Source organism: Opisthorchis viverrini, assembly GCF_000715545.1.
Source record: "Opisthorchis viverrini unplaced genomic scaffold opera_v5_372, whole genome shotgun sequence".
NCBI lineage: Eukaryota > Metazoa > Platyhelminthes > Trematoda > Opisthorchiida > Opisthorchiidae > Opisthorchis > Opisthorchis viverrini.
In genome coordinates this window covers 78,577-92,628 of record NW_008752030.1, presented here as the reverse complement: position 1 = coordinate 92,628, position 14,052 = coordinate 78,577, and the positions used below count along the sequence as shown (strand labels likewise).

The 14,052-nt window shown below is 46.6% G+C and overlaps 2 protein-coding genes across 2 annotated transcripts in view; one reads left to right on the top strand and one right to left on the bottom strand.

Moving 5' to 3' along the window:
• The window catches only part of T265_10481 (hypothetical protein), a gene marked incomplete at both ends in the record, with an annotated part of 26,640 nt that overhangs the window by 6,285 nt on the left and 6,303 nt on the right, over positions 1-14,052 (bottom strand). The window contains 6 exons of the mRNA XM_009176863.1: positions 1,277-1,384; positions 1,982-2,145; positions 3,511-3,882; positions 4,312-4,527; positions 4,639-4,784; positions 6,038-6,272. Coding sequence (XP_009175127.1) covers positions 1,277-1,384; positions 1,982-2,145; positions 3,511-3,882; positions 4,312-4,527; positions 4,639-4,784; positions 6,038-6,258 — 1,227 coding nt within the window. The remainder of the gene's footprint in view (positions 1-1,276; positions 1,385-1,981; positions 2,146-3,510; positions 3,883-4,311; positions 4,528-4,638; positions 4,785-6,037; positions 6,273-14,052) is intronic.
• On the top strand, positions 5,357-9,739 carry T265_10480 (hypothetical protein; the record flags this gene model as incomplete). Its single annotated transcript, XM_009176862.1, has 2 exons — positions 5,357-5,472; positions 9,313-9,739. The coding sequence occupies 2 exons, from the start codon at positions 5,357-5,359 to the stop codon at positions 9,737-9,739; spliced, it is 543 nt and encodes a 180-aa protein (XP_009175126.1).

The window sequence follows — 14,052 nt, the reverse complement described above, 5'->3', positions numbered from 1 at the left end:
CCTCGGCCGACACCCAACAGAGATTTAGCTTGACTTAGCTGATTGGTTCTCCTTCCGCCTTAAATCTCGATCAACCTCGGAACCTAGTCACTTGGCCTGACGAAGCTTTTGTGTCAAAAGCGAAACGTTGCTCAGCAATAAATCTACCGATTGTCACCAAACTTTTTCGAAAATGTATGAATCTACCCAAGCGATTCGATGACCACCTCGCCTCAGTTCCCGGGTTCGGCGTTAGGATTGTATACTTGGATTCCTGTGCCGGATCGGATCAATATAACCTCGGTGGCTTGATGACTGGGACGTCCTCCTTATCGTGGAAATCATAAGGAGCTGGCCAGGATTACGGACAACTTTCGACTGTTGATCCAGTGGAAAGTCAGGCTGGAGTGAATAGGTTCATGTGGCGACCAGAGTTGATTAAGCCGATAGAGCCCTCGCCCGGCAAATAAGGTCGCGGCATCAAATCCCCCAGGACTTAAATCCACGGTTTCGTTCATGGTCCACAACACAGTGGTCATTGGTGGCTCAGATGAACCGGTTAAGCACAGCCAACAGATTCGCCTAAGCAATTGCATAAGATCAACCCAGAAACGCAGCCTTCGAATCCTAAACTTACCCAGGTATGTTTTGATCAACCACTAAGATCTTGGTGCTTAAATTCAATGGGAGAATTTAATTTTGACTTTGTTTTACATTTGTTCCTTTATGGAATGACCACATTCGGAAGAAATATTTCATTGACCCCATGAAGATTCCTTTAATGGATGCATTTGTCAAAAAAGGACCATTTTCCGGTGGGTCCCAAGAGGGGCTAATTGTTTAGAGTACTTAGCTGTGACGATCTGATAAAGTATCAAAAACACCCGACTCGTTGGGGTAGAGACGAAGATGACCTGATAGCGCACCGAATTGTGCGGTGGTGCCAGGTCACTCACGGTTAGATACCCAGTAAGCATCTCATGCCGTCTCCGGCTATGGGTGGTTAGCGAAAGGGAGCTGGTGAACAATTTAACTACTTAAATGTGTATAAATCCATGAGACAGTGCGAAAAAGATCGTCAAACCGACCAGGCCTCCGAACGATTCCCATTGTAACATGGAAAAGACACGAGATCCATAGAAAAAGAAAGATCGATTTGAAAAATGGAAGGAAGCGCTGTCAGTGAGCAGGCACGAATGTTTATACAAAAATGAATCACGCCACAGTGGTTGTCACGTAGGTTAGAGATCACTGGTGACTAGAAAGCAACGAATCAGTTTTTGGTCTGGCGAACTACCGGTTTCGGCATTGTGTACACGTCTAACCGTCGCTGCCGACCGATAGGGATGGCTTCACGAACCCGTTTGAGCTCGTTCAAGTCGATATTGGCCGAGATAATCTGTTCCTGCAAAAGTAAAAGAGGAATGAGATGAAACAAAATACGAAAAGGCGGAAGTCTGTCGAAACTGCCGTCCTGTGAACTGGTTTTCAGAACCAGTTTCTTTTAAAACCTAAATGTCTTGCCTCAGGTGAACAGGTCTCCAGGACAACTGGAGCGAGTCTGAGCAGGGTTGTGAACGCTCACCTCCAGAAAAGTTATTCTGACATGGTATGGTGAATGGAATACTTGACGAAGTGACGTCCGATCCTGGAACTAAGTGCGTTTTTACGAAATCAGATGGCACTCAATTCTGCACGTAGCTGGAACGGATTTACGCTCAGTCCCATATTACATTATCTTAGCATCACAATGAATAAATTTAAATAACTTTTTTACACACTTACTGGTGATTACATTCTAAGCTACATTGCATTCAACCTCCCACCTGGAAGGTTATGGGTTTGACTGTCTCGTGAAACAGCTCTACAGCGATCCACGACTGTAAGATGAAACGTGGACTCAGTAATCCGAAAGTCCTCTACTTACAAAGTACCCAGTGAACTTCAAAAAAGGCGAGTCAAAGTTGCTTGGTGAACAATCACACAAACTGTGACAACTCACATCTTTTCCAGCTTTGGCAACCACGACACCCCATGGTGAGGTAATCAATGATTCCGCGTGGCTGACATAATCGGACTCCAAGTCACAAGCTGGACTACACATTCCAACGTAGCACTGTGTATCCAAGGCGCGAGCTTTGCCCAAAAGTTCCCAGTGTACGGGTCCTGAGTAGAAAAGGCGTCAACAAGGACTCGAGATTGAGTGGAGGAAGGATATGAACTCTTTACATCATAAAATGGAAATGGAGTGGGTCTCGAAGTAGGTGGAATAATCCACTGATAACCTAGAAGATACAACTGGTAATGTCGTGTAACTTGAGCCAACGCAGAGGGATTTGTAACAGTCGGAGCTCCGATTTATTGCAGCCGTTTTCAAGTAGCACGAGGAGGACTGAACCGTGTCAGATGATATGCTGAATGGTGATATCTTACGGTTACTTTTCTGCCAAGAGGTTCTCAAGAAAAGACGACTTCTCAGGAAGTGTTCCCACCAGATTTTCATGGAATTTTTAACCTCTGAAGAGACCGGTTTGCTCCCACGACAAAAGTCGCATGTTTCAGAAACTTGAACGTTGTGGGTTGGGGACGCGACTCAACGCACTGACTGGATCCAAACCGTCCAAAACCTGGTCAAACTACCTGCACAAATCGGGACCTAAGTTCAGAATCCTACTGTTACCAGTCGAAGTCGGAGGTACGCTGGACTCACATTAAAGAATGAACAATGCGTTAGCACATTGTTGACCGTTTCGAAAGGCCTGATGGACCCAAAACAAAGTACCCTAGTTCATGCTCCATGATTTTTGAACTGGTTTTAACAGGCGCATAACCTCCTCTGCACAGATAACATACCAATAAAGGCGAATAAACTCACGCACATAAATGAGAGCAAAGCACCCGTGTTCTACGTAACCGCCTCTGTCAACGATGAGGAGGCCGGATGAACGCACTTGAATTCTGTCGGTTTGGCGAACATCAATTCCTCCAGTTTGATCCATCTACTTTACAGTGCAACCGACTGGTGGTGTCCACCGGAGGTTTTGTGCAGGCACACTAAAACTATCTGGGATAAATTACTTCCATTCTTCTTACATGCAGGCTATGTGCGAAGGACACCGTGGACAGAATTCGCCAGGCTGACTTACGAGTGGTAGGGAATCTGTATACGGTGAACCTCTGCCGGTAGGACCATTTGCTTCCAGCACACCTTCGCACAACCGCGAAAGTTGGCGCACAGCGCCCTAAGGAGGGAGACACCTGTGCTCGATATACACTACCATAGTGCCTGACGGTCCACGGAATCAAAGGAAGCTTTCAGACACTGCCGGAAGCAGTGTCACTGTTCTGGAATTAGTCGGAGGGTGAAGATATGATCGATGCAACCTCTTGCAGGACGGAACCCAGTTTGGATTTCACGGATCTGCCTCTCCGTGTGTTCAGTCAACTTTCGAGGGATGAGGTCAGAGAGCACCTTCGAGGCCACAGCTAACAGGCTGATGCCACGGTGGTTTTCACATAGCGTCCGCGTACTCCTTTTGAAGATAGGGATAATCGTGGACATGCCCCATTCTGCAGACACAATCTCTCCGTCCCGTATGGTACCAATAAGTTTTGTCAGATGGGACACTAGGAATTTTCCGCCTTCTTTGAAGAGGGCTGGATACAGACCGTCCGGTCCTGGTGCCTTCTCACGTTTTAGCACGGATATTTTGTACCATACCTCTTCTTCCGAAGGGCGATCAAGGTTTACATTCCATTCGCCCGTGTGCATTATTTCCACAGACTGTGTTGCAGGAGGCCAGATGAACTGTTCTTCGAAGTGTTCGGCCCATCTTTCCAGTCGACGTTTTTGCGAGTGAATTAATGAGCCACCTTTTCCACTTATCGTTTCGCTGACCGTTGCTTTGTGGTGCGACAACACAGTAGAACGTAACAGCTGGCAATTGGTCTAGGGAAATGATCTTCAAAATGACAGGTACATCCGATTCGTCTACTGAAACAGTTTCAATGATAAGAGCTCTAAATATACATAGTGTTCGGGCATAACTGGAAACCGCATGTAGTGTCCGCGAAGGCTCATCCAGTAGGTGATAAGTTGCGGGCCCGATTCCCGTCCAAGGACTTTATCTATGACCGAAATGTGAACTGGGACATATTCAATATTTTACAAGTCCCCACATATTGTAAGAAATAAACGTTCTCCAAGGAATAGGTTGGTGAGCTAGAAGCTAGTATCAACAAAAGCTCAATAGTTCAAGAAGATGTACACGGTGTGTGACTTTCCTAAGTGGACATTCACAAGAGGGCTTTAATTCCACAGGGTGTACTTACCAGTTTTCGGATTAAATGCACCCGGAAAGAGGAGCACATGACACCCGTGGCTGTTCGCATATAGCAGAGATAGTTCCGGAAAGCGAATATCGTAACAAATGCCGATTCCAACACGAATGACTTTCGGCTGGCGGTCCGTATCGTCCAACGGTAGTTCGAAGTAAAATGGTTCTTTGCCCGATGACAAACTGCTGGATTCTTTGAAGGAGAACTGGCCTGATTTTGGAGTGAACGGGAATTCAGTAACAAGGGTTGGCAGAGTGGTTACCTAGCTAGTTGCCCCGTGAAGGACATAGCAAAACCAGTCCTACCAAGAATGGCACTAACCTGGTATTTCAATGTCAAACAGATGCAGTTTTCTATACAACCCGACCAGGGTACCCTTCGGATCGAAAGTCACACTGCAGTTGTACAATTTTCCATCGTCGCCCCGTTCAGGAATGGATCCAGCAACCAGCCAAATGCGGTGTTCCCTACGGACAAGAAGGACAATGAGAATACATCTTAAAATGAACGGAGACCACATAAGCCCAGCCACTTACACCTCAGACGTCGAACTACAGTAGGTGAGTTCCAGATATAAGTACAATTCGACCTAGTGGGGTTCAGAAACATTCACAATTGGCGATCAAATATGTGCTATCTAGTGGTAGTGTTTTGCAAAAATGTGAAATGATTGAGAATACCGTTCCCATGAGAAAACACCACCACGGAGACAATCTAGGAGGCATCGGATTTTTTAAACTACAGAATCGAGTGGATATTTACTGGTCTCTGATACTGATGATCCACTCTAAATACAAATAAACTGGTTCAGGCTTTATGTTCACGGTTATGTCCCCTCACCCAGCGGATGATATCACATGCAGCACTGATACACTATACCGCCACGTCAGCAGGCTCTTATTGACTGGATTTGATATGGACCCTGACGGCTTTCGACGAATATTTCTATAAAGTGTTCTTGGCGTTGTTTGCACGCATTTGAATCCGAAGACAAAACCGTTCATTATTAGTGTGCCTGTATAGCAGCCAATGGGACGAGATGGCTCAAGTGGTTAGTGTGAATTTACTGACCGGAAGATCCGTGGTTCGAATCAGACCTCTGCCTTTCAACTTCCCCTGTCTAGGCTTTGGCAACCTGACAGTATCTCAGCCCTTGTGCTTCCTTTGGGTTGCATGACAGCTAGGCACCGAAAGGGTGTTACAGCTGAACGATAGCCACCAAGGCTTGTAGCATGAACTAAAACGAGTATAGACCCGACAAGCTCCTTAGAGGTTACATTAGTATAAAGAAGGCTATTGAATGGATGAGAACTTGTGCCATATTTGACTGAGCAATACGAATGAAGCAACACTAATCAAGTTTAAGAGGGAAGCCGTCGTTTTTCTACAGAAAAATTACACGGAAGCATCAGTCGAACCTGATCGCTACAAGGTCCTATCTGGAAGCGACGCAAAAGCTAGATATGATGTGTTGAGCGTACGTAAAGAGTCTAATGGCTCGTATCCAGTGATGCTGCATACCCCAGGGTCTGGACAATACAAGTTATATGAAGCGGAAGTAAGGATTACTGAGAACGAGGTGGTTTATCAGTTACCCCACTTGTTCAAAACGATGCTCGAACGTTGCTTTGCTTTGCTTTTTTAGAGGTTCTTGAGTTAAGCTTCCAGAAGTGCTAATCGACCAAACCTGATAGGCAGAGTCCATTAGCCCTAGTCTTACCTGGCAATTTCAGATACGGCCTTGCAAGTTGGACCGTCGGGTACTGGTTCTGCGTAGGACTCAAAGAAACTCGTCCCATAAGGTGAATTAAAACACTCAGGCAAGCAGATCAGGCGAGCAGAATGCTCAGATACAGCTGACGAGATCAGATCCGAAGCCCGTTTCACATTAGCCAACTTGTCAGCTCCGACTCGCATTTGGATAAGCGCAAGGCGCAACATAGTGTTGCAATCAGCTATTCGTGGGGAAGAAAAAAGTGGGTTAGGATGACGGTCGACCAGGTTGATGGAGACGATGGGATTTCAGAATCACGATACAACTGGCCGTAATAGAAGTGTGGATGAGTTAATCTTCAAACACCCCTGAAGTTGAGAAAGTTATTGTAATGAGAAAATAAACAAGGTAGATCTATGATGGGGATTTCAAAGTGCAATAATAAGTCAGACAAAGTAGTGAGGGGGGGGGCAAAGAATGGTACGCAGACCTGCAACGGCTGTGCCAGGCGGCTCCGTAAGCATTCACTCGTATGACCCGTTTTGCGTGTTATCACATAAAGGGACCACCTTCCAGAAAGCTCCATGAGCTAAAGCAAGCCACTGTTTGCTTCCATTGGTGGTGTTCTATCACACTAAGGTTTTGTGCAGTTTGGTGTTTTAAAGTCGGCCTCTGAATCAGTTGGTGTCCTGATCAGTATTATTGATCCGACCAAGTGTGAACCAGTAATCCTCCTGGACCAGGCCACGTTCTTACGTCATCGAGTGAACAACTCCTGTGACAAGCATTAGTTTACAAATCTCGATCTGTCTGACGCGACTGTTCATGAACAGGAACATTGCCGTACAAAGTACAGGCGTTATCTACAGACTAGATTACTGGTGGTTGTGTGGAATTCGATAACGGGGAATTCAAACAAATCATGGCCGGGTAATGATGCCTCCAATGTAATCACGGAGTAAGTTGCAGGTTTGGAAGCGAATCAGGAGAACGATGCTTGTTCACATATACCTGTGGCACCATCCTTCAGAAAAAAACCGACTCAAAGGATCTACACGCTGCTATCCTGAAGAGTTAAACCACCAATGGATTTTACGCTGTGAAAGATGTCACTAATTGCTGTGTGGTAAAACCCCAATTTTTCAGCCCTGAATCCCGATATCGGAACTACATGACCTTTTAAAATACAGCACAATTTTGAGGAAACCCATCAATTTGCCACTGTAAAAATCAGCCATTTTAGTCGTGGTTAACGAGTTTCCCGTTTTCACCCCGCTTTCTTATCGTCCAAGAATGGAGTCACCAGGTGTGGTTGGTTGCTCCTACAATCTTTTCTCTTTTACGCAAGTCAACGTCAGTTAATTCCAGTCGCGGTTCTGCCTTCATTTCATTTGAATTGCGGGAATTTTTTCCAACCGAAGGCAATACCAGCAGTTGAATCATGACGTACAGTTATGAGGAGAGGTCATGACGAAGCGGTTCAATACCTAGTTTTCAGTCACTATAGTGAAATTTTTCAGCTATCTAGGGTTCAAAAAGAAATAGGGGAGTGGATTGCAGTGCTGAACACCGCCTAAGATTCCATCACCGTCATTCAGTCCCTTGCGTACGGCTGATTCAAGAATATCTGTCCGCCACAACATTACACGATTTAAAATGTGTATGTGGGTTGGTTGGGTCGGGCACTGTCAACCGGCGTTGGCTGTTATTTGACGAGGGGGTTCTCGGCCCAGATAAAAGCGGGAAACATCGTCGACGGACAGATGAAAGCTAATACGAAAAAAGTGAGTAGATGAGGGAGACGAATAAACCTAAATGTGCAAAGTGAAGAAACAGGAGTATTTGCAGAAGTATGATAATAAGAGTGTAAGAACAAGTGACTGACATTTGAAAACAAAGTTCCCCTGTCTTGCTTGCAACGACAGCAGCCTCGTTTCCCCAGACCAGGTTGAGAGAAAAGGAAGATCAAAACTTGTTCCGCTTGAGTTTAAAATAAGTGACGCCACTGGATTTAATGATATCTCCAACTTACCTAAACAAATGACCATTCGAGGCCTTGTCCTGAAAGTAAGTGTGTCTCACACATTTTTGAAGTCTAGTTTCTCGGTCTCTTTCGAATGACGAACCCCACGTTAGGCGTCGCATTTACCATCGACAAGGCCGAAATCGAGTCAGTTCTCAACCACTTTCGCCCTAAACAGCAGAATTTAACTCCTCTCGGCCTGTGTTTACTGCGCCAGTTACGCACGGTGTGAGAATGTCGTGTACAACGCCTCAAAAAATTCTCAATAAGCTGGAAACCAGGGTTGCGCTAGGGGAAGACGAACAAGTGCCTTACGAAGAAAAATAATGTAGATGTGGTGCGATAAATCACAGAGGTACCACGGTTACTGTGATGATAAGTATATAAGAACTGGGAACGGCAATGTACCGAAGACGATAGGTTGTGCCTGTTCAGCGCACACACTGGTAAAGAGTGGTGGATCGGGGGTTCAGGTGTTGGGCTTTGCTGGCAGGTGTTGCAAACAGCTTCGAAGAAGACACTTCCGATACGGATCACGAGATGTAATGATTTAGAGACAAAACAAACATCGATTGGGCCGTACCACTCTGAGGTACCCACTGAGGAGGACAGATGCCAACGCGACCGACTGCATTTGCTTGTTGGAGCCTTCATGTTTCACTAATCTAGCTGTTGTACGACCTCTCAACATTATAGAATCTCACTTAGAAGACAAGGCACATAAACTGTCCCCCAGAATACAACGTAGCACTGGAACGCAGCGGTTCACGTTTCACATCGCAATCCGAATGAATTTAGGAGTTGGGGCCAACCAAATGTTGCTCGTAATCAGTGAGACGTCCCTACCGAGAGTCATATACCTCAGTCCACCTGATGTACGGTTTGGTGGCATGTTCAGTTTGCATTCAAGAGGTAATGGAAAGAGTAAAATTTATTCTCATTTATGTGCTGGCTTTGGACACAGCGGACTCTGATAGGCTACTGAGCAACTGTGGGGCAAAATCAATCATACAGGCTGTCACACCACGTGGCCTGTTGCGATTCAATGACTGAGCTGTGCATTTGGAAATTGTTACAGTGGTACCGGGGATTTCTCCCACACACTATTCATGTCAATGAAAGACTTGAGACTAGTTCATGAACAGCAGTGTTTGACTGATGGGCTCTCTATAGCGACACCACATATTTATAACACTTCCAACACATCTTTGTTGATCCGACCCGTAACAGCATCATGAAGTTTATTTTTTCACTTTAGCCAAGGTAACATCCAGCTCTTGGTTTCAACGACGTGGCTCAAGTGGCTAGAGAGCGAATTTACTGACCGGAAGGTCTGTGGTTCGAACCCGACCTTCGTTTCTCGATTTCCCTGTCTAGACTTGGGCGACCTGGCAGTATCCCAGCCCTCGTGCTTCCTTCGGGTAGCATGGCAGCTGGGCACCGGAATGGTGTTACGGCTGGACGATTTTTTCAGTGGTTTACTTATTGCCAAGGCTCGTGAACTATATAAAAGACTGACTCCTACTCTCCTACAAATCAGAGACTATGATGATGATGGCTTGCGGACGCCAATTTCACTTTTAACCACATACCAAACTCTGTTAGCACTAGTTGGCTACAAAAATGGAATTTCAGTATACGGTGCCAGGCGATTACACCTCTGGGTACATACGCTGCTTGGCTAGGGTTTCCGTATCCAGTATCGGATACATCCAGCTTCGGACAAGCTGATGCTCTTTCGAGACTAACCAAACTGCATAAGTCACCTGAAAAATCTACTGTCATCGCCTCCAGCGTCTTGGAGGCGATACACGACTGGGTCAGATGGAGTTCGTGGGATTCCAGTCAGTTTCTCTGATACTAAGGAGACTACAGTCACAGATTCTCTCTCACCGGACTCAATCTGTAGGTACAAAAATGCAGGCCCACACAAAAGCTTACTGGCGATCTGAAACACCTCTACGTCGAGATCATACCAGGCAATCCTCGCCCTATTCGTTCATGGGCACTAAGTTTCCACAGCATTCGCACGTGCGATGTCGGTAGTATGTGAGTACCAGTCTCCCAGTGATACCTAGGGCTCGACAAATGAGCGATATGTGGTTGTCAACAGTTGAGGTGGCTTAAAATGCAAACCTAACTTCCTTCGAGGCTGCAAAAGTTGTGAGCTTGTCAAGATGACCGAGCTTCGGGTGAAATTCTTTTGGAAGCGTATTTTCTCTCATTGTCACCAATGTCAGCTGTAATAACCACGTACTTGTCGTACAGTGGTCGTGGCTGCCACAGTTTCGTTCATCGATGATTTGGGGAGGTGGGGTTAGATAGCTGCGCGTTCGGGGCGGGAGCCGATAAATTGGTGCGTAAATACGGCACTGTCAGTGGACTGCCAAGTGGGGGGTTGGGAAGGGAACTGTGCATTGAAGGCAATAGCTTGGATGCACGAGCGCTAATGAGGGCGCGACTGGGTCACGTCTGACAATATCTCTAACCATTGATATGGCCCGTTTTGGGGTCCCCATCCAGGAAGACGGTAATGACCAGCGCATCTGAGTTTGCTGGTAATGGCTTTCATACTTCGCTGCCAAGTCATTGTTTGACCGCCTTTGCCTCTCTTCCACCCTGGTTGTGCAAAAAGAGCTCTTCGGGGAAGTCCGTCGACTGGCATACGCGGCACGTGGCCAAGCCAGCGCAACCTATGCAGTGTGATCAGTTCGTCTATCGAGGGTGAGTTAGTTCTCTCGAATACCATTCGACGTACTTCAGAATTGCTGATCCGGTGTTCCCACCAGATTCGGACTATGATGGGAAGACGTCGATGGTCAAACATTGAAAGTCCTCGGCGCGCAGCGGCCAGGTTTCTGATCCGTATAGTAATATGGGCGAACCGCAGCGTTGCAAACTCGAGCCTTGACAGAGAAGCTGATGTCAAGCCTAAGCCACAGGTGACGCAGGTTCACAAAAGCTGCGCTGGCCTTCACAATGAAAAGATGAAAATATCATCTTTCGCCAGACCACCGGGACTGATACAGCTGCCCAGGTAAACAAATTTGTCTACTACCTCAATCGGTTCATCCGCAAGCGTGAGGCTAGGGTTCGAGTCCACCCAATCTTGCAGTAGCACTTTACACTTTGCAGGTGCGAAGCGCATGCCGAACCGTAAGGCAGAATTATTCATATTATTTAATATTGTATGCATTGCCACGGGGTTAGATCCCATAAGAGCTATGTCGTCTGCGTACTCGATATCTGTCAGCGGACGCCCGGGGAGAACTTTGACCCTACGGGCATTAGAGGCTGGTAGTGAGTTTTCCATGATCACGTCATTGGCGAAGTTGAAGAGGAAAGGGGAAACAGGACAGCCCTGTCGGACCACTTGATGTGGTGAACTCAGACGAGTTTTTCGTAGACCTTCGCACGGCCGCGAAAGTTGGCGCACAGCGCCCTAAGGAGGGTCAAGAATTTGTGGGGGACACCTGTGCTCGACATACACTACCATAGTGCCTGACGGTCCACGGAATCAAAGGAAGCTTTCAGACACTGCCGGAAGCAGTGTCACTGTTCTGGAATTAGTCGGAGGGTGAAGATATGATCGATGCAACCTCTTGCAGGACGGAACCCAGTTTGGATTTCACGGATCTGCCTCTCCGTGTGTTCAGTCAACTTTCGAGGGATGAGGTCAGAGAGCACCTTCGAGGCCACAGCTAACAGGCTGATGCCACGGTGGTTTTCACATAGCGTCCGCGTACTCCTTTTGAAGATAGGGATAATCGTGGACATGCCCCATTCTGCAGACACAATCTCTCCGTCCCGTATGGTACCAATAAGTTTTGTCAGATGGGACACTAGGAATTTTCCGCCTTCTTTGAAGAGGGCTGGATACAGACCGTCCGGTCCTGGTGCCTTCTCACGTTTTAGCACGGATATTTTGTACCATACCTCTTCTTCCGAAGGGCGATCAAGGTTTACATTCCATTCGCCCGTGTGCATTATTTCCACAGACTGTGTTGCAGGAGGCCAGATGAACTGTTCTTCGAAGTGTTCGGCCCATCTTTCCAGTCGACGTTTTTGCGAGTGAATTAATGAGCCACCTTTTCCACTTATCGTTTTGCTGACCGTTGCTTTCCTAAGGCCAGTCGATCGTATCAACTGATATAGGGCAAGGCTGTTTCCCGTAGCAAAAGCTTTCTCTATCTTCCAAGGTTTCGATATCCACCAGAGCTCGAGCTCTGGTCTTTCCTTAGACTCTTCACTATTTGCTGTTTGAGGGAGTTGCATGCGCCGTCGAACTTGCTGCCTGCTGGTATAGCTTTCTTGGCGTCAACCATGGATAGCGAGCCGTGATCTTGTGGTAGAATTGGAGAGAATGCTAACAGAATACTACGCAGCATACTACACGGATTTCGGCCGTGTGTCTGGTTGCACGTCGCCCTGCAGGGCTTTTGTTTTCTTACATTTTCTGGTTATCGTAGTGATTTAGCAGCTGTATCTGCTGTAGTTCTTGCAAAAAATAGCACATTTTGAACCATCGTAAGGATCCACAGTTGGACGAGTATATATCAAATCTGAGACTGCTTCTGCCACAAACTCTGATAGACAACACACGGCGTGCATGTCATATAAATGTCGTCAAATACTATGGATACCATGTGTGATGTGTCATCCTTGTGCTCAAATTGTGATCTACCCGTTTAGGATTCCGACAAAGCTTTGAAATGTGATGTTTGTGCAACCTTGGAGCACATAGAGTGTTCCCACACTCACTCGTCTATCTATGCTGCTCTCTTGGCTCATCCCAGTGATAACTTATCATTTACGTGTACTAGATGCAAATCTATCTCCACATCACCTTTAAGGAAGAAACAGAAATCGAAGAAATCGAAGCGATCTGCACCAGCGCCTTCTAGCGACCAGCAAGAGTCTTGTTCGGAACGTTCCAGATGTCAGCTCTGCGGAACCTTCAGTCAATCTTAATGCCCCCTTGAGGTCATCCGATTGTACTGATGAACAGAATACGCAACCACCTTGGTTATCAACGAAACGGAGACATCGTATGAAAACCCGGCCGCCAGCTCGCAGCCATGAGGTCGTTGAAAGTCTACCTGTCAGCTCCGAGCCTGTCAGCGCGATCCAGCCAACTGTTCCAGGAAACCGAGAAACACTCGAGTTTCCATGCGATCATTGTTTGATGCTGTTTGGATCGAAATAATCTGGCGCAGAAGGCGCACAGGCTAGATACAGCCATGATTTGAATCTGCTCCAGGAACTTGTTGATAAACTAGCCGATGCTGATGAATCAGGAATTCGAGTTCGACGAATTTTACCATTAGGAAAACGAGTTGCGGGCATCCACCGACCGCTAAAAATTGTATTCGAAAATGCAGACGCTCCCAAGCGCTTTCTCGCGCATGGAGACTTAAAGGTATGGATATTTACATCAGATTCGAGTTCGACGAATTTTACGATTAGGAAAACGAGTTGCGGGCATCCACCGACCGCTAAAAATTGTATTCGAAAATGCAGACGCTCCCAAGCACTTACTTTCTCGCGCATGGAGACTTAAAGGTATGGATATTTACATCAGACCAGATATGGATCCATCTCAGCGAGCTCAGCTCAAAGCCGCTGTCGTGGAACTTCGAAGGCGCACTCTTGAAGGTGAAAATGATCTACGTATCGTAAATTTTCGAATAGTCAAATGGCGTGCATTATAAACCGCCCAGTCACCTTAACAGCGCGCAGCCAGAAGCATTCGCTAGCTTACGTGTAGCTTTTACGAACGTACGCAGCCTTTTACCGAAACGAGATGATCTGCGGCAGTGGGTTTCTGATGTAAATCCTGATACTTTTGATGTTGCAGAAACCTGGTTGGATTTGACTGTCCTCGATCAAGAGATAAAACTCCCTGGCCATGAGCATTTTCGTTGCGATCGTCAGCAGCGTCTTCATGGTGGGGTGCTTCTCTATGTGAAGTCGGACATACGTTGCCGGTTACAAAACA